This window comes from Notamacropus eugenii, chromosome 1 (genome assembly GCF_028372415.1).
Source record: "Notamacropus eugenii isolate mMacEug1 chromosome 1, mMacEug1.pri_v2, whole genome shotgun sequence".
Classification (NCBI taxonomy): domain Eukaryota; kingdom Metazoa; phylum Chordata; class Mammalia; order Diprotodontia; family Macropodidae; genus Notamacropus; species Notamacropus eugenii.
The window spans coordinates 542429658-542451181 of record NC_092872.1 but is presented as its reverse complement, the minus strand read 5'-3'; the positions used below and the strand labels follow the sequence as shown (position 1 = coordinate 542451181).

Below are 21524 nucleotides of genomic sequence, written 5' to 3'. Positions count from 1 at the left end.
AACAATTTATACTATAGTAACAACATCATGAAGACAAACAACTTAAATACTTATGAACTCTAATCAGTGCAATAATCAATCACAATTCCAGAAAAATGATGAAGCATGTTACTTATCTCCAGAGGGTAATGGACTTAAGATGTAGAAAGAAACATATAATTTTAGACATGGCCAATGTGACAATTTGTTTTGCTTGGCTATACATGGTTGATCTTTTTTCTTTTTCAATTGAGATGAGGGAGAAAAAAGATTTTTATTTGAAAAAATAAAATTAAAAAAATTAGAGCTGTTCAAAAGTGGAATGACTTATCAATGGATGGTGTGGACGTTGAATCATCACTCTTTAGGGATGTTGCAGAAGAGATCAACACTTCACGTATGTGTTGCAAGTTATGGTCCCTTTTCAGTTCTATGATTTTATGATCTATTATAGACAGATGGGGACTCAACTGCAATGGTTTCTCAAGAGGACACAATTAAGTATTAATCTTGGGTCAATTCACTAGCTGAGGCAGAAGGCAAATAGGATTACAGCTAGAAAGAGTTTTGACATTATTACTACCAACCAACTTAGTAAAGAAAACTTTGAAGGCTGATTTGTTAGGTTGTTAAGAGCTAAGTTCATAGAGGTTCAATCCCACTCTCTTGACACTTAGTATGTAACTATAAGTAAGTCATTTAACCCTTCTTTACTCAGTTTCCTCATTTGTAAAATGGAGATAATACCTATAGTACCTACCCAACAGAGTTGTTATGAGGCTCAAAAGAAATAGCATATAAAGAGTAGCTTGCTAAAGACTAAGTGTTAAATAAATGTCACCTGTTATTTCCCATTGAATCTGACAGGAAATTAATTGGTGGCAGCATGATCCCAGAGGTTTTGTTGGCTGGGCTTTTGTTTGCTTATTACTGTTGTAGAGTAATTCACCAGAAAGGCATTATAAATTCAACCAAGGGAAAGAAAAAGATATAGGAAAAATTCATAGAGAAACAGTAATTTATTTTTTACCTCATTCATTGGTGTTAATGCACTCCATGAATTAGAATCTGGATCATATTTTTCCCCTGAGCTCAGGATCTTCCCATTTTCATCTTGGCCCCCAAATACAAACAAAAATCCTTCTGTAAAACCAAAACAGAAGTCTCAAAATGAAGATGTTTGATAAAAATCTGCAATCTAAATCTTCCAATAACATCTTTTGATTTTACTCCTAGTTGACATAACTTTAACACAAACTATGTATTTCTCATGTGGACAATTATATACCCCCATACTTGTATTGTTGAATGAAGCTGGAGAAAAATCACAAAACTGGGATCAACTGAGTCGACTGTCATGTAACTCCATTGGGCTCCCACTATGGCAAGGCAATCCTTTTATACTTCTCTAATTAACTCACTATCCCATTCACCACAGCAGCTTTTCCCAATCTTCTTATTCCTCCTCAAACCTCTCAAGGACTCCCCTACCCTCACCCTTTCAGCTGAGGACCCTGCTTCATATTTTACTGAAAAAATTGAGGCCACCATTTGTTGACATCTCCCTTTTACTCACCTTACATCACTCTTCATTTCTGCTTCCTAGCTTCCTTTAAGTAGCAGCTAAAATCTCACCTTTCACAGGAAACCTTTTCTAATCTCCCTTAATTCTACTGTCTTTCCTTTTGATTATCTCCAATCTATCCTGCATATAACTTGCTTGCACATAGTTTTTTGCATGTTATCTCCCCCACTAGACTTGACAGTAGGAACTGTCTGAAGTTACCTTTCATATGCCTAGAATTCAGCACAGTACCTGACACCTAACAGATGCTTAACAAATGCTTACTGACTGACAGTCAAAAATGTTCCACACCCTGGCTCCTTGACTAAGTCTTTAACATTATTTCTTTCCAAATGTTGGTCATTTCAGTAGCAATCAAAGCCCAGAGATGCAGACCAAGATTCAAATGCACACCACTAAGCCACTCAAGAGCAGTGGTTCTCAAATTTTTGTTTCAGGACTCTTAAAAAATTATTCAGCCAGTCAGAGCTTTTGTTCATATGGCCTGTATCTATCAATATTTACCATATTAGAAATTAAAATGTCTTAGTGTTATTATGAAAATCGTTTTGACTTCACAGATCTCTTGAAAGAGTCTCCTTGGACTGTACTTTTGAGAATTACTGCTCTAGAGAATATTATTTCATTTGTATCTTCCCATGATCTCTCTTCATGGTGCTAAATTCCTTTCATGCATATTTGTTTCATTTTTTCCAAGTTATAAACATTATATTCTTATCTTTAAAAATTATAACCTATGCCTTGTCCTAATTTGCTCTGTTCTCTCCCTTTTCATCTGTCGGACAGCTCCTACAAAACCTCCAGGAAATTGTCTCTAATTTATAGAAGAATGATGTCAGGGACCTCTGTCAGGACAAAAAGACAGCTTTATGGATATAAACTTAAGGGAGAAAGCACCATTATGATCCTTCTATTTTGAATCAATAAGTATTTGTTAAATGAAATTAGGTTAGTGTGGAGAAAACAACCAAGGAAATAAGTTTCTATTGGCTATGGTTACTCTGAAGTTTCCAACTTTGCCTTCAATATTGGATTTCAACATAATTCAACTTAAGGAGCTTGTATTTGAAATAAAGACTTTGCAATCATGAAAACATATTTACTTATATATAAAGTTTTGGTAACTATAGCTAAATATAACTGGATTCCATTGAAATAGTATATATTTTGTTTTATGTATTCAAAATCATTATTCTGAGGAGTCCATAAGCTTCACCAGACTGCCATAGAGTTGACAACCAGCTGGGCTGTGGTAGCATCAACTTTTCCTATTAGTACATATAAGAAAGTGCTGGATACTATGTACAGTAGGACCAATTTCATATATGCATGCGCCAAGTAATAGATACTATATGTGTTCTAACACTTTAACATTTAGTTGCTATTAGTTTTGGAATCTCTTTCAAAGAAAACTATTTAAAATGTCTTCCATTTAAAGGATATTTATTTCTCAAATACTTTCACACTTTCCCTCCCAAAAACTTAATAAGTTGTTGTAGGGTTTCAGATAAAGATACCGAGAGGCAGCATGGTAAAGTGGATAAACAGCTGTCCTCAATGTCAGGAAGACCTGGATCCAAGTCCCATCTCTAGCACATACAGGCCAAATTAAGTCCTAGTCTCTCAGTGTCTCTTGAAATTCTGTAAGTCTATATACCTTATGAAAAAGGCATTAACCTGCATTAGTGGAACAAATTCCTCCCAGGAAACTCCTTACAATAGGAGGTAGTGTGATACAGTGCAAGGAGTAATAGGTTTGGAACCTAAACCCCAGCTCTGTCATTTACTTAGCTATGTGACCTGTGATCTTGGCTAGACCTAAAATCTCTGGGTTTCACTTTCCTCATTTATATACAACCACCAAGGTTCTTTCTGGCCCTAAATCTATGATCCTAAAGTTTTATGACTTACATATTATTATACAGATAGTGATGAAAATACCCAATTATAAGTGAAAAATCTAGTATCAGCAATATGATAAAAAGGATTCTTTCAGATCAAAAAGACATACCCTTCCCTCCTCAGCTTTATCTACAATACTTAATGAGTACTGGGTCCTTATTTCCTCATCCTCATTTTAAAAGCTAGTATTATATACTTAGATATAGTATAACCAAGTCTCCCCTATTCTTTTTTTTCCTTCTTTACATGTCTATATTCTTTATTAACAGTCTATATTCTTTATTAAAATTACAGGAAAGGGATTTTTTCTTTAAATTATTATTATTTGATTAAATATTTCCCAATTACATGTTAAAAAAATTTTAACACTCATTTTTAAAAATTCTGAATTCCAAATTATCTCCCTCCCCTTTCGAGAAGACAAGCAATCTGATATCAATTATACATGTGAAGTCCCCCATTTTTAAAAAACTTTTACTTGACTCTATCATCCCCTCAATCTGTAGTCCTTATCTTTCTTCTCTTTCTCCATCTTGTTCCTAGAAAAAAGTCATTTGTACTTCTTGCCTCTACTTCCTCTCTTCTCACTCGTTTCTCAAACCTTTGCAACCTGGCTTTCTATCTCATTACACAACTGAACTGTTCTATCCACAGTTACCAATAATCTTTTAAATTGATAAATCTGATAATCCTTTCTCAGTCCTTATCCTCCTCAATCTAACTGCTGCATTTGACACTGCCCATCCTCTTCTCTTTTGGATATTTTCAATTATGTGCCAAGTCTCCTTGCTTGGCTCATCAGCCATACCACAGTCTCTCACTGTAGATATTCCCCAAGGCTCTAACCATGGTCCTCTTCTCTGTTTTTTGGTGATCTCATCAACTATTTCCCATCAGTTCGTTATCATTTCTATGCAGAGGGCTCACTGATCCATATATTCAGTGCCAGTTCTTTTCTCTAAGCTTCAGTTCAAAAATCATCTTCAAAAGGGATATCCTGAAATTTCAAACTCAAAATGTTTAAAATGTCCTTTCAAATGTTCCCTCCTTCCAAGCTTCCTATTTCTATTGAAGGCACCACTATTTTTCCAGTATGGCAGTTTTGTAATCTTAGTGTTTATCTACTGACTCTCCACTTTTCCTAATCCCATATAGCCAATCAATTATCAACCTTGCCATTTCTGACTTTACAACGGCTCTTGATCTGACCCCTTCCTCTGTATTCATTTAGAGATCACCCTCGGTAAGGTCTTCATCACCTCTTGTTTATCTTATCACAACCCCACTGGGTCCATCCTCCACAAAGCTGCCAAAACGATCCTTGAGTACAGATATGGTCATGTCACTACCCTAATTCAATCAACTTTAGTAGCTTCTGATTGCCTCAAGGGACAAGTAAAAAGTCTTCTGTTTAAGCTTCAATGCCCTTTAGAACTCTTTCCAACCTCAATGGACATCATTCTCCCTCACTGATCTAGCCAAACTTACTTTTTCTCTGATCCTCACCCACAACACTCCATTTTCCATCTTTGTGCCTTTGCAATGGCCATTTCTGTGCCTAGACCATACTTCTTCATCTCCAAACTTTTCTTTTATGATGAAGCTTAAGCATCATCTTCTGCCTGAAACCTTTCATAATCCATCTGCCTGTGCCCTTCATCCCAAACCCCCCTGTATTAACTACTTTATAGTTACATGTAGTAATTCTCTTTATCTTAATTTTGCATGCTTAATATTTATTTATTTAATTTTTTTTTTATTTTGTAATATGCTTAATATTTATTTGTTATTTCCCCCTATAGAATGTCAGCTCCTTAAGAATAAGGATTGTTTCATTCATTCTATTTGTATCCTCAGTGCTTAGCATAGTGCATATAATAGACACTTAGTACTTACTGAGTAATATTACATTTTAGAATGTTGCACCATACTAAACAATTCAGGCACAACTGAACACCATTTTATCTTGTGTCAAAGTAACGTTTAATGGAATTTAGATACCTGCTGAGAGTACTCCATGGTTAAGTCTTGGAACACTTAATGGGGCCAGTTCAATCCAGAGCTGTCTATTAGGGTCATAAAGAGGGCACATACAACGCATCACTGCTGTTGGTTTCCTTGAGCTAAATAACATATACAGAAATTAATTCATTTGCATTTATTTTTTCCTTTAGACCACAGTATTATAACAAAATTTCATATCTTCAAAAAGTATTATTAAAAAACTTAAGTACTACATATTTTAGAGACTCAAACTGAAAAATAAACATTTTGCATTCTATTTCCAGGCAACTGATACCAATTACTTACACTCTTTCTTCACCACCAACAGTTACTATGCATTCAGAATAACCCCTGGGTTTGAAAGATGCTAGCATTGCTTCTCCTTGTTGTGGTTGGCTGAGTGGTATATTGCTACATTCTTTGACGATCTCCCGTACTAATGGTTCACTCAACATCTGTTCCCGTAAATAACTGGAGTCTAACCCTGAAACCCATAGAGCTGACATAACATCCTTCATGTGGACCTGAAGAACAAGAATATGAGATTGGGGAGAATGTAGGTGGGAGAAAAGGAGGGAAAAAGTAAGTAAATATTTTTAAAAATACATAATTTTCCTATAATTCACTACCTCAAATGCCCCAAAATCTTAAAATGTACTCACAGTTATGACAGATTATTAGTAAGTATTTACTAAGGCCCAATACTGTATTCTTAGACACATATTCCCAAAAGTTATTGAACTACAATCATAGATATGCTTTTTCCCATCCTGCTAATTGTACTCTTACTATTAGTGCATTCTGCAACACATCTACTCCTCATTATGTTTCTTGTCATCCTTTGCTCTGTTTTCAACTGATTTCCACCATCACTTCAGAAATGGAAAGGGGGCCAAATAAATTCTGTATTTCAGCTTTTCCAAGGGTCATTATGGCCAAAGACTTCATCATATAATGATTAGATTAACTTGATGGTGATGAGTCTCAGGTTAGTCCTTAGACAGCAGGCAATGTCTGTTACTGGGAAGGCACCTGAAGCTTCTCCAGCCCTGCAGAATATACTAAAGCTTGCACTCTAGGATCATCTTCCCCCCTCCACCCCTATCCTCACCCCATGATGTACCAAAATAGAACACAGGATTTTGGATTTGGAAGACTTTTTACAAATCATCAAGTCCAATCCTTTTGTTTTATAGATAGGGAAATGAAGGCCAAGAAGAGCTCAAGGTCATATACAGTGACAATCAGAGCTGGGTTCAAAACCTAGTCTTACCACAACTCCGTTCAGAGGAGAATCTTGTTATATATACTATGACCTATATTTCATATATGTGGACATACAAGAGGTTAACTGATGTAAATTATCACGAACACATCCTTCCTCCCCAAGAAAAAAAATTAAATGCACAATAGCTTAATACAGCATATCTGGCCTAGAAAATGGTATCAGCTCCATCTTTTTAACATCAACCTTATAACAAAACATAGGGAATTAAAAGTTCAAAGACATCCTCAGAATACTATGAAGCTTTTGGTTTACCCTTAATACAGTACTATTTACCTAAAAATAAGTAATATACAAATATGTAAATAGTTATTTTTCAATGATTTACATTGCTAATTTTGAACTAAATCACTTTTAATTGAATTTAAGACCTAATTTTTTTTTTTTTTAACATTTTCATAGTTCACTAACTGGCATATTCTGTGGCTTATCCTTGAATTTATACAGCCTATTTCAAAATCTTTTTTTATCCTGAAAAAATAAATATTAGAACTATTTATAAGCATTATAGTTTAACAGGCAGCACAGTACTGTAGAGAGCTGTCCTCACAGTCAGGAAATCCCACCTCTAACACATCCCGCTGAGTGACTTTCGGTTAGTCATTTAACTTCTCAACTAGCCCAGGCAATTCTCTAAGACTCTAAATTACAGAGAAGGTACTGATCAGCAAAGACAGAGTTTCCTCATCACAGAGTTCCCTTTAGTCTAAGGAAATACAATTCCAGGCGTTAGCCCTATGTTACAGATTAATAATAAAGAAATACAAAGCTGTCTTCAGTATCCTCCACATCCAGTCAACCTCAGGAACAAAGATAAAGTAAAAGGGAGTCAGAGCATTCTAGTCATGGGGAATAGTCAGTGAAAAGGCAGAGGTGGATGATGGAACATCAGGTTCAAGGATTAGCTGGACTATAGAGTGTTTGGAGGACAGTAAAATGTCAGGAGGCTAGAAAAATAAGAATGAGCCAGGTTATGAAGGGCTTTAAAATCTAAACAGCATGTTGTATCTGATGCTGGAAGTAATATGGAGTCATTGGAGTCTGGTGAGTAGGGAGAGAATAACATGTTCAAATCTGTACTTTAGGAAAATCACTTTGGCAGCTGATTGGAGGATAGATTAGACTGAATGAGACCAGAATGAGAGAGACTTTAGACAGGGAGACTAATTAGATGGCTACTGTAAAAAGTGCAGGTGAAAAGTGCTTATTGCCTGTTCAAAGGTAGTGGCTTTATGAGAGAAGAGAACATATATGAGATAATATGAAGGTAAAAACAATGAGATCTGACGCTGGAATGAATATGTGACGTGAGTGTGAGAAGCAGAGGATGACACTGAGGGTGACCGAGATGATACTGTCCTCTGCAGAAGTAGAGACGTTTGGAAAAGAGATAGGTATGGGGGAAAATTTAATGAGTTCTGTTTTAAACATTCTGAGTTTCATCCCCAGGACATCCAGTTAGAGATGTCCAATAGGCAAGTGGTGATGTGAATATGGAGATCAGGAGGGATGTTATCAAGGGTGGGGAACCTGTGGCCTCAAGGCCATATGTGGCCCTCTAGGTCCTCAAGTGTGGTCCTTTGAATGACTCCTAGCTTCATAACCTGGCATGTAAAACCTATCTGTCTCATGGCTTCCTGTTCTGCCTTTTCAAAGCTCACCAGATTATAACTGTCTCCAATAGTGTTTAATCTAAAGGCATTAAAGAGATACACATCAAAGATAGAAAGCAGCAGTTGGACTCATGGGTACAATAAGAGTAGAGGGAGTATATGACAGAAGTAATCCAAAGTTGGGGCTTGATAATACATGACTACAGATAGGATGAGGAGGAAAGAGTAGAGTTGAACTGGTTCACCAAGGGATCAAGATAGGGAAGAAGAGTGTAGCTTCCACAGTAGTAATTGTTTGGGAAAGAATTAGAGGGTAAAAGGTTTCTGTATAAATAAAACTAATGCAACCCAGATTAGAAGCAGGGAGCTGGGAAAAATTTTTTTACACCAAGTGTCTGATAAAGTGTCTCATTTCTCAACTACATAGAGAAATGAGTCAAATTCATAAGAATATGAATCATTCCCCAATTAGAAAGTGGTCAAAGGATATGAACAGGCAGTTTTCAGATGAAGAAATGAAAGCTATCTGTAGTCATATGAAAAAATGGTCTAATTCACTACTGATCAGAGAAATGCAAATTAAAACAACTCTGAGGTACCATCTATCAGATTGGCTAATATGACAGAAAAGGAAATGGTATATGTTGGAGGGGATATGGAAAAATCAAAACACTGGTGCGATGTGGTGGAGTTGTGAACTGATCCAATCATTCTGGAGAACAATTTGGAACTATATCCAAAGGCCTATAAAAGTGTAGCACTACTAGGTCTGTATCCCAGAGATTTTTTTTAAAAATTGGAGAAAAGGACCTATATGTACAAAAATATTTATAGCACTTCTTTTGGTGGTGGCAAAGAACTGGAAATTGAGGGGATGCCCATCAGTTGGGGAATGGCTGAACAACCTGTGGTCCATGATTGTGATGGAATACTATTGTTCTATAAGAAATGACGAGCAGGATGATTTCAGAAGAACCTGGAAAGACTTACATGAGTAATACAAAGTGAAGTGAGTAGAATCAGGAGAACACTGTATACAATAACAGCATGTATGATGATCAACTGTGAATGACTTAGCTATTGTCAGCAATACAATGATCCTAGACAATTCCAAGGACTCATGATAAAAAATGCTATACCCCTCCAGAGAAAGAACTGATGGAGTCTGAATGCAGATCAAAGAATACCATTTTTTACTTTCTTTCATGTGTTTTTTTGATCTGTTTCTTTCACAACATGACTAATATGGAAATATGTTTTACATGACTGCACATATAAAGAAATCAAAGTGCCTATCATCTAAGAAAGGGGTAAGGATAGAGAGAGAATTTGGAACTCAATATTGTAAAAAATGAATGTTAAAAGTTGTTTTTACACGTACTGGGAAAAATATTTTTTTATAGCTTTATTTATTTTTAGATTTCAACATTCATTTCCACAAAATTTTGAGTTCCAATTTTCCTCCCCATCTCTCCCCTTCCTCCACCCCATAACATTTTGCATTCTTATTACCCCTTCCCTCAATGTGCCCTCCCTTCTATCACACCCCACCCTTCCCTTATCCCCATCTTCTCTCTTTTCTTGAAGAGCAAGATAGATTTCTATACCCCATTACCTGTACTTCTTATTTCCCAGTACATGCAATAACAATTCTCAACATTCGTTTCTAATACTTTGAATTCCAACTTCTCTCCCTTCCTCCCTCCCCACCCATCCCCACTGAGAAGGCAAGCAATTCAATGCAGGCTACATTTGTGTCATTTTGCACAAGACTTCCATAATAGCCATGTTGTGTAAGGCTAACTATATTTCCCTCCATCTTACCCTGTCCCCCATTTATTCTATTCTCTCATTTGACCTTGTCCCTTCCTCAAAGTGTTTATTTCTAATTACTCCCTTCTCCCATTTGCCCTCACCCCACTTGTCCATAAAAATATTTTTTTTTAAAAAAGTAGAGGGTGAAAAACAAAAGGGTTAAAAGGTAGAGGGAATAATAAAAGATTTATGATCTTATAAAGGAACTTCAGAGTTCATAAACACTAAAGTGGAACACTTGCAGATGATAACTAGATCAATACTTGTTAACTAAGGTGGGATGGAGGAGTAGGTCATTAGAATTGAACAGCTTGATGAACTGGGAAGTTACAGAGATTTTCTGCCCTTCAATTTATTATTTATTTATAAGCATTTTTTTTTTTCCTTTTAGTTAGGGAGTTTTGAAGGAGTTTCAATAGTTTTGTTGAAAGGCACTAGTATGAGGACAGACAGACGACAATCAGACACTAAATTCATCAAGAAAGGGAGTATCTTAGGGGTCAGTAGATAATAACTATGAGAATCCTGACTAGATGATAAATTTGCATCAAATAAACCTCAGAGTAGAGTAAGTGATGGTGGAACAATGATTATTTACTCTTCCACCATGGACATCTGGTTCTCACATCCATGAAAGTAACCCTCTCTTTCACGTAATTAATCTAAGTATAAAGGAAAAGTTAACTATATTAAAACATGTGTTTATAATTTACCCAAGAGGGTTTACTATATTTCATTATCAATCAATGTAAAGACAAGTATTTTAAATGCATATGTACATGAAGAAAAATTAGCACCACAATCCTAAAATGTACTAAAAGAAATTAGCAAATTTGATAGCTAAAATTCAAAATAACATAAGTAGAGTCTTATTCCTAATGAGAACATCTGACTTAGAAAATTTCCATAAGGGAACAGCCACTGAAGGGTCACTCTTCTCCTGCCTCTCCATCAAATACCTTGAGCCCCTTTTCTCCAGATTACACTCATCATTATTCTCACTGGACCCAGAATTGTGTGACTGTCTCTGCGTGCTTCAGTTTCATCATACGTAACATGAGGGTGTTGGACTAGATTAAGGATTCTTAACCCAGGGTATACAACGTTGTTTTATTTTTAATTCTGATAACTGCATTTCAATGTAATTGACTTCCTTTGTACTTTACGTATTTTATGCATTTAAAAACACTACTACGAGAAAGTGTTCATAGGCTTTATTAGACTTCCAAGGGGTCAAAAATAAACAAAAGAAGGTTAAGATGCTATGGACTAGATGATACCTAAAGTTATTTTCATCTTAGACACTCTATGGTTCTATATTGTTGAATAAGATTTTTTTTTTTTAATTTAGCTTCCCCCTAATAAATTATTATTTTTAACATTCATTTTACAAATAAATATGAGTTCCAGATTCTTTTTCCTCCCTTCTCCTACTCATTAAGGCAAGCAATATGATATGCAAAACTCACTTCTAGATTAGTCATGTTGCAAAAAAGAAAAACAAAAAAAAAGAAAAAGCTAAAAATTATGCTTCAACCTGTATTTAGACTCCATTAGTTCTTTCTCCAGAGGCAGAAAGCATTTTCAACAAGAATCTTTTGGAATTGTCTTGGGATCACTGTATTGATAAGAGCAGCTAAATCTTTCATAGTTAATCACTGTCACAACATTGCTGTTACTGTGTACAACTAAACTAGATTTCTTAAACACTCTCCTGACTTTGCCACTGCACCATAAAGAAGCATCCTAACCAAAATCCTCCTAACCAAAAATCTCTTCCCCCAAAGCAAACAAAGAAAATAAACCTACAGACTTCTGGTCAGAGCTTTAACAGGAACTTTTAAAGTCCCTATTTCTTGCTATGTAATCAACCTTTTCCTTCTCTGCCTATGAGTTCTGGAGTTCTATTCTACTCCCTCCCACCCTTATCTGAGGACTTCAGCAGAAGCTAGATGAAACAAGAGGGAAGCCTCAAATGGTTGGAGTAGGTGTGTTACTGGTAGCCCACTGGAAATTTATAATTTGTGTTCTCTTAAGTACAAAGTACCAAAGAATGGTTGGACTTGAGGACAATAATAGTTTGGTTCTTTTCTGGAGTGGCATGGGAATTTATTCACATTTTATATAGCACTATTTCTATGGGGAAAAGAGTTCAGAGTTGTAAACAATCAACTTACTAAGAAGCTGCATTCCAAAAACTGATCAACTATAAAACAGAAATAATATCTCTAACACCTACTACAGATGGGTTGCTATGAGGCTCAAATGAAGTAACGTATATCAAGTCTTTGTAAACCTCAAAGCACCACATTCGTGCCATGTTGTTATTCTTAATCTAAGCAATGCTTGAGTTACTTTTTCCAACAGGATGAAAGCTTCTTGAGGGCACAGATTGTTTCATTTTCTCTTTGTACCTCAGTGCTTCTTAGCTTGTTGAATTAAATTCAATTTGTAAGTTGCTTCTTACAATAGGATAAAGCAAAACAGGAAAATAACTAAAATATTCAGAAAGACAAATTAGAAGCATTACCAATTTCAAATGCCTCTACAGTACCTTTCTAATTTCTGAATCATGGGATATCCATCGAATAACTGCTTCAAATACGTATCTTTCATTGCCAACATTTAACTTCTCAAGAGAAATCACTTCTTTCAGCTTTTGAGGATTTAGTTCTAAGAATTCTTCAGTGCTGCTGACATCTCGGAAATGAGTCTCCAGGTATTCCGTAGCAAGATAATGTACATGATGCAAACAATAATGCAGTGCAAAGTCTCGAATGCCAATGCAGTTCTCAGCAGCAATACAACCTTCCAAAAATTCGCAGCAGAGAGCTTTCAGATCTGTTAACAGCAACAAGTCTGCTGCTTGAACAACATCTTGGATTGTATCTTCATTTAGCCTGATCTGTAAGAATTTTACATACATATTTTATATTCAAAACTAAATTTTAAACACTTGAAACCAAAAGTACTGACAACTTTTTTTTTTCAAGCAAAAGCCAAAGGCACCCTGAGCATGAAAAGTGGGAAAAGAAGAACGGATAACATATGCCCTTTGTGGATAGATTCTTTCAACATTCAACTCAAACGTAACTTTCTGTTGGGGGCTTTTCCTGGTTGAAAAAGCTTCTAACACTTTCCTTTCTACAATTCCCTTGTAGCTACACTATATATATCCTCACTATACCACTATATGAAGTTTCCTCCACTCAAATATATGCTTATTGAGGTAAGAAATTGTCTTTAATTCTTTGAGAATGCCATGTCCTAGTTAACTGAAATCTCTGGTTAGCAGATTATCCCTTGAAATATCACCAGTATTACTGGTGAAAATTTTGTCTGTTTTCTTGTTTTAGTAAAGCCAGAATATTGAAAAAATTTTAAGTCAAGATCTTGAAATACTTCAGTCATTATTTTGAATATCAAGCAACATCTAATACTTTTGATCTACAAAGATCAAAGAATGAGATTTGAATTTGTACTAATCTTTAGAACAACTCTCAAAAAGTTGTTTCTCAGAAAGAAACGTTTTTTATCTCCTTTCCTTGTACTTTCACCCAACTGGCTTCCAAATTCTAGCCTCAGGGCCCCTACAACCTCTCCATTTTTTTCTGCCACAGTGTCCTAAGTCACTGTTGAAAGGCCTCTGTAATCTCTCTAGAATCTACACTATTAAGAACATCCTAAAGCATTAGTAAGTACCTAACCTTCAATTAGAAATGAAAGCAAATAATTCCACAGTACAGTCAAAGCAATTTTTAGTTTGCTTCTCACAGTATAATCAAAACATAACTGTAACAATTTTAGACAAATGGAGCCCAAAGCTGTTGGACTTGTCTGTCATGAAAGGGACTGGAATATTGCTCAAGCCATGTCAGTATTCCTTTCTCATGAAATATACTTGAAAAAGCAAAAATGTATTGCACTGAAAAAAACTCTTGTCAGGACCTTTTGTATGCATATCATATTACAGTTACAACTTTAAATTAAATGGGAGCATAAAACAGAGGTTTAAAACAACAAGGATTTAAAATTTAACCTGGAATCCTAACATGTTGTTTATGGACTTTATTCAAAACAAGCTATATATGTTAAACTAACTTCCAATCGTGGCTCTGAAACATCCTGGAATATCTTTGATTATTTCACAGAAAAGCATAAAATTGTGCTTTCATGGAAAAACAAAACAAAATTAACTTAAATTCAGAAGGAAAGTCAGGAAACCAGATCTAAAGTTCATAATGCTTAGTGCTCATTCTTTGACTATGAGCAGGATGCTAACTTGTAACTGAAAGAATGTACAGGGAGAAAAGGCAAAAAGGAAGGGAACCAAAGAGAAAAGAATGGTAAAATAAATGGAGAAAGGATAGAGATGAAAAGACTACTACTATCTGTAGTTGGATCAAATCTATTCCAGCATAACCAAAGTAGGAAACTCCCTAGCTGAATGTGATTTCTCCTTTGAACCCACAGCATGTTAGTTGTAAATCCCTTATGTTCCTAATATTCCACTTTGTATTAGTTGTGTATGGTTTGTCTGCTTTCCTAGATTATAAGACCTTAGAATGTCTTATTGTTACACCTTTCCTAGTGTGTAACCTAACCCAAGACCCTGTATATATAATAGGACCTTAACATTTATTGAATGAAAATATACTAACCTATACTGTTTGAGAAAAATGTGTCCTCATATTATCTTTCAAATGACATTTTGGAGTAGGGAAAATAAAAATAAAAAAAATAGGTTCCCAATTACTTTTTTCTCTCTTACTCCAGAGATTTAGGAGACATAGGGGAAGGGAGTTAGATATAGAGTAAAATTAGAAAAAAATAAAGGTAAGAAAAAGTTGCTCCCATGAGAGTGGTCTTAAGTTATTATCAGTGAGATAGGTGTAAGGTGTGTATGTGTACATATACATGATATAGATATTCATATATCTAAATATAGATAATGTAGATATATGTATACTCATATATCTAAATATATATAATATAGATATTCGTATATCTAAAATTTAGATGGCTATTTCTGATTCACTTTGCCCACTGTATATACTAGCCACAGTTTGGGGAAAATGGTCACAAAGAACTAGTTCTACAAAATTATTTCTAAAATCCAAGATTCTGGCTTTTAAATATAGGGGGTTGAAGGAATAAAAGAAAAAGAAAAGAAAACCTGGAGGCAAAAGGTATCCTTTTCCTTATATTCCTGGAAATATGCTGGGAGCAGGAAACAGAATATCAAATTGAAAAGTCACAACTTCCCTAGACCTCAATTTCTGCATCTATAAAATGAAGTGTTTGGACAAGATGGCTCTGTCTGTTTACAACACCATTGCTGTGGTCCACATAGCTAGAGGGATTTTAGACTGAATAGAGCTCTGGAAGGATATATCTGGAGTGCTGTCAGCCAGCAAATGATGCCTCCTGTCAGTCATATATACAACTTAAAAACAGAGATTACAGCAGCTGTGGATCTTTGTTATATAAGAGATGAAAGGAAACCCTCCCCCCCCTCAGCTTGAGAAATATTTAGATCTTTTTTCCCTTCTGTTGTTCATCATACCTGTCCACTGAAGATGTAATCCAGGATCTCTCTCATAACCATAACTGATATTCCTTCAAGTTCAATTTTATAAGTTGACCCATCATCTTTGGGAGGATTATAATTTAATTTTGTTCTAGGAAAGGGAATAAAAAATGCTGTTAAAGAGGTATCTAAAAGTTAAAATACATCAGTGAATAAATTTTTATGTACAAAATACTCAAGATTATAGCAACTTTTTCATCACTAAAGCTATCACCTTTTTAAAAAACCAATTTAACAACTTTAGGTTTGTAAAACTTTTATAAAGCTTCCAATTTTTTATTATTAAACTTTTTTGGTTTTAGAATTTATATACTATATGTAATGCAATATATAGAAAATCAGTCTCAAGTCAGGAAGATCCATCTGGGTTCAAGCCATGACTCTAAAACATATTGATTATGTGACCCTGGAAAGGTAATCTAACATTTCAGTGCCCCAGGCAATTGTGGAGAAGGTGATCTAAATTGGTGGAGGTCCCTTACCAAATCTACTTAATCTTATGAATGAAATAATAGATGCAGTCACAAACTAACTAGGTTTTCCCAGAGAACCTAAGATTCACATATCTAAAACTTAGATTGCTATTTCTGATCCACTTTGCCCACTGTACCCATTATACGCTCAATTCTAAGAGCCTCTTGAACATTTTGCCAAAATAAATTTAAATTCCACGAACAGCACACTACAGATGCTGCCCAAGAATCATTCTTTCAAAAAAAAAAAAAAGGAAGTATTTTCTAGCAGGTTTAATAAAGCCACTGTTTACATGTCTTAGCTTTGAAACATCTTGTGCACTGCAGTTCTTAAATCCCAACAAAACTACCCAAATTTAAGAGCTATTAGCCTCTTAACAGGCCACTCTTTGTATTTTAAAGGATCAAATGAGAATAACTGTAAAGCATTTAGCATAGTGTCTGGCATATAACAGATACTATATATTTATTCCCTCTTTTTCCTTCTCCTACTCCCCCTCAAATTATACAATTTCAGTTGTCAAGGAAAAGACTGATGTGAAGACAGTATCTCTCTGACTATGTAGTTACAAAGACACCTCCGGTTTGTAAGCACAGTTATCATTTTCAGCACTTACTTGTAAAGTTATCATATAGGCTTTGAGTTATATGCCAGGTATCTCAAAAATTAACACTTTTATTAAGTGGGATGAATTGACAGTCAACTCTCATTAAAAAGTAGAAAAGTATTACTGGAAGCATGCATAATCAGTCATTTGTAATTGGCTTTAAAAGATACAGTATAATTTTTGGGAACAGACTGTCTTTTTAATAGTATTTCAAACTCAGACCAATATTAAAAATTAGTTTGTATCTTCTGGGCACATAGTACCTGAATGAGAGGCAACCCAAACATACAGCTGAATGAATTAAATCAGGAACTGACTACCCAGAAAAAAAATTTTAATGTAAAGAATTATTTTATATTTAATTCTTACCAGTAGATGGTAAGAAAGGAATCATGATGGGGTATTAGAAATCTATCTTGCCCTTCAAGAAACGAGAGAAGATGGGGATAAGGAAAGGGTGGGGTGTGAAAGAAGGGAGGGCACATTAAGGGAAGGGGTAATAAGAATGCAAGGTGTTATGGGGTGGGGGGAGGGGAGAGATGAGGAGAAAAATTGGAACTCAAAATTTTGTAGAAATGAATGTCGAAATCTAAAAATAAACAAATAAAACTATAAAAATAAAATAAAAAAAGAAAGAAATCATGGATGAAATGGTAGAAAAGGGACAGTTCACAACTGTAAAATTCACCAATTTATGTCACAGTAAAACCTCAGTTATCTGAACTCTCAATTAGACACTCTGGAAATTGAAGCTTCTAATTTAATAGGAATTAAAGGTCTTAACTTTAAATTGTTTTGTAAACTAATAATGGCTAGTATTTACATAATGCTTCATGGTTGTAAAGTGCTTTTACAAACATCTCATTTTATTCTCACAACAACCCGGTAAGGTAGGTGCTATTATCATTCTCATTTCACAGATAAGAGGCAATCAGAGGTTAAGTGACTTGTTCAGGGTTGAACAGCTACGAAGTGTGTGAGGCTGGATTTGAACTCAAGTCTTTCTGACTCCAAGACCACTTTCTGACTCCAAGTCCAGCACTCTATCCATAATACCACTTAGCTACAAAATTAAAAAACAAACAAATCCTATATATTATACACTTCCCTCTATTAAGTTATTATATTATGCTGTAAATGTAAATGTAATACATGACACCAGACGGTATCAGGTTGACCCTCTCCAATAAATTATACTTGTCATACTTCGGCTTCACCTTTTCATACCATCCAACTATCCTATTTACTAGCTGTTGCTGCCCTGCTCCCCAACAGGACAGACCTCTATATCTTGGACTTCCAGAATTCATGCCCCACAGAAAAAGGTAATCCTTTTATCTTTGCATTGAGGACCCCCAGATTTCTTCATTGGTGATTAAATACAAACCATCCCACTAAATATAGCTCGAAGCAGATCATTCTTTAATTTCCCAGCAAATTTGACTATTTCAATCCCTCTTGACCCCTCACCTCCAACAATCATTGCTTATGGAAAAGGTGTGTCAGCTGACAGCCTTAAATATCAACCCACAATCCTAGTGACTTCCCAGACCCAAATCTCCCTTTCCTGGCCACCACTCTCCTATATTTAATTTGTCTTTCCATATGAAAGTGTCTGAAAGGGGCTGAATATGTATTCCTAGCACTTAGCAGAAAGCCAGGTACATACACAGTGAGTGCTTAATAAATGCTTAGTCACTCATATAACTGATACTGTGAAGCTTATTACATGTGATTGGTTCAAGAACCTGTCAGTGAAGATACACACAAAGGTGTTTCCTAAATCTATGACTTCAAAAGGCATAGTACTAAGGAAGAGCAGGCTCAATTAGTAACTGTACTGAAAGAATTCTGATTAATATTAAGTAGGATGGAAGTCTGCCATAGAACCTGTTCATGTCCTGTTCATCTGTTATATAAATTTGGATGAAGATAAAAGGCATTTATCACATTCATGAATAATAGTACTAAGAAAGAGCTGAAGCTGGAAGACAGATTTGAAGTAAAAAAAACCAAAACCCCAACATATTAGAAAAATGTATGGACAGACTTCAAAACTAAAACTAAATTTAGGTAGGAAAAAAAGCAATTTGTTGGCCCTTAGGGCCAAAAATTAATTTTAAGCGGATGGAACCTAGTTTAACACACATTCACATGAAAAAGATCTTAGCTGACTAGAAGTTCAACATGTGCCAGTGTAACTGCAAAAAAAAACCCCAACAGCAGCAACAAAACCCTCACTGGGTTTTAAAGCCTAGCCTCTTTTATGGCAAGAAACAGGATTTTAGAATAGTAAGTAAATTTAAAGCTGGAAAGGACCTCAGTGACTAAATCCAACATACTCCTTATATTGATAAGATAGAAACTAGGACAGAGAGAAATTAAATGACTGTCAATGCCCTATCACAGAAGGAAGGCATATAAAATACGTAAATACATTCATAAATATATATAAATATGTGTATGTGTCTTTATACACACATATATGTATTCCTACACATATCCTCTCTCTACCACCCATCATGTTCCATTAAGCTCTCTCTTGTTCTATTGGGAAAAGAAAAACTGCAGTCAGAACCATACTGGCCAAAATGGACAGCAATGTAGTACTGCTACCTTTAAAAAGTTAAAGCACTCATACTTCAATTTTAAGGATCAGTGAATCCATTAATATGTGTACTTCCCTTGCCAATTCAAATAGCAACCTCTTCTCCATGCCTTAGTAGACAGCTTTTATGAATGCATGTGCATTAAAAAAAAAAATCACCATGACCAAGCTTCTGATAAGGAACCTCTCTGAATTTAGTTAGGCTGAACCTTGATTTGACACCAGGACTGTACAAAAAAAGCCTTTTCATGGCCCCTCACATTCCCCCTCTTCTTTTGGTGACAACTTACGTGTTTTGGGGTTTTATTAGGAGAGACATGGTACTTGGAAGGAAAGAGACAAGAAGGGAACACTGCTGTACTATGTCCTGGTTGGCCCACATCTTTAATGTGCTCAGTTCTGAGCACCACATTTTATTCAGGCCACTGACAAATTGGAGAGTATCCACAGAAAGGTGAAAGAATGGTGAGGGGATTATGTATACTGACATATGAGGACTGGGTGAAGCAACCAGTCATATTTAGCCAAAAGACTTTCGGGTAGTCTAATAATTCTTAAATTATCTCTCCTAGATCTATTTTCCAAGTCACTTGTTTTCCTGATGATATATATCACAGTTTCTTCTATTTTTTTATTCTTTTGACTTTGCTTTGTTTCTTGATGTCTCATGGAGTCATTAGTTTCCAATTATCCGATTTTAATTTTTAAGGAATTATTTTCTTCAGTGAATTACTTCTCCCTCCCCTCCAATTTAGCTAATTCTGCTTTTTTAAGGAGTTCATTTCTTCAGCAAATTTTTGTAACTCCTCTTCCATTTGGCCTATTTTTTAAGGTGTTATTTTCTTCATTTTTTTTGTTCCTCTTTTAATGGGGCAGCTAGGTGGTGCAGTGGATAAAGCACCAGTGCAGGAGCCAGGAGGACCTGAGTCCAAATCTCATCTCAGACACTTGAAACTCACTAGCTGTGTGACCTTTGGCAAGTCACTTAACCCCAATTACCCATCCTGGATCATCTCCAGTCATCCTGATGAATATCTGGTCACTGGATTCAGATGGCTCTGGAGAAGTGAGGCTGGTGACCTGCACAGTCCTCCCTCACTCAAAATAAAGTCAAGTGCAAGTCATGTCATCATTTCTTTGATGGCATGATCTTCTTTGGCAATGAAGGACGAACACACATGCTCCTTTTACCAAGCTGTTAATTCTCTTTTCATAATCTGCTTGCATCACTCTCACTTCTTTTTCCAATTTTTCCTCCCCCACTCATCTCTTTCTTTAAATTCTTGATGGACTTGTGTTTAAGTTGCAATTTTTCTTTTGAGGTTTTGCTTATAGCTTCACACATTGTTTTCTTCTTCTGAATTTGTAGGTTGGTCTTCCCTGCCACCAAAGTAGCTTTTTATAGTCAAATTCTTTTCTGTTGTTTGCTGATTTTTTTCCAGCCTATTTTTTGGCTTTGAACTTCATGTTAAATTTTGGCTCTGCTCACCTTGGAGTGGAAAGGCCATGTCCCAAGCTTCAAGCTTTTTCATTCTGTTGTTTTAAGTTCTGGGGAGTATGCAAATTTTCAGTACTTCCTAGGTGATGTGATATAGGTAGAGGTGTGATTGCTGCTCTCCTGGTCCGTGCTCTGATTTTCATCCAGGGAGGACTCCAGCTCCCTTGCAGTGCATGTTCTAGTGCCCCTCTTGGCTCTGAAACTGTGACCACAACCCCTTCTACCTTGTGACTGACCACAAATGCTCCTCTCTATCTTGGAACTGCTACCCAGAACTGCATATGAGCAATACAGTTGCCAAATAGAGCAAGCAAAGTATTTCCTGTAATCTCTTTCTGACTAGCTGTCTAATCCCTTACCATCTCTGGTCTGAGAGCTCTGAACCACTGTTGCTGCTCTGCCACCTCCTTCTGGGCTGGTCCTCACCCCGGTATCACAGACTTTTCTTACCAACATCCTTAGTTGTCTTATTTTGGAATATTGACTCTGACTAGACCACTCCAGAATTTGATTTCAGGTGCTATTTTAAAGTTGTTAGAAGGGAGATGTTGAAAGAGTTTGGCT

At 35.7% G+C, this 21524-nt stretch overlaps 1 protein-coding gene across 2 annotated transcripts in view; it reads right to left on the bottom strand.

Annotated features, from left to right (window-relative positions):
- GAN (gigaxonin) overlaps window positions 1-21524 on the bottom strand; it is a 72656-nt gene that overhangs the window by 23704 nt on the left and 27428 nt on the right. For both annotated transcript variants that reach the window (XM_072634167.1, XM_072634168.1), the window contains exons 2-6: window positions 15750-15864; window positions 12738-13088; window positions 5777-5994; window positions 5468-5589; window positions 1010-1122 (exon numbers count right to left, since the gene is read on the bottom strand). In XM_072634167.1, coding sequence (XP_072490268.1) covers window positions 1010-1122; window positions 5468-5589; window positions 5777-5994; window positions 12738-13088; window positions 15750-15864 — 919 coding nt within the window. The remainder of the gene's footprint in view (window positions 1-1009; window positions 1123-5467; window positions 5590-5776; window positions 5995-12737; window positions 13089-15749; window positions 15865-21524) is intronic.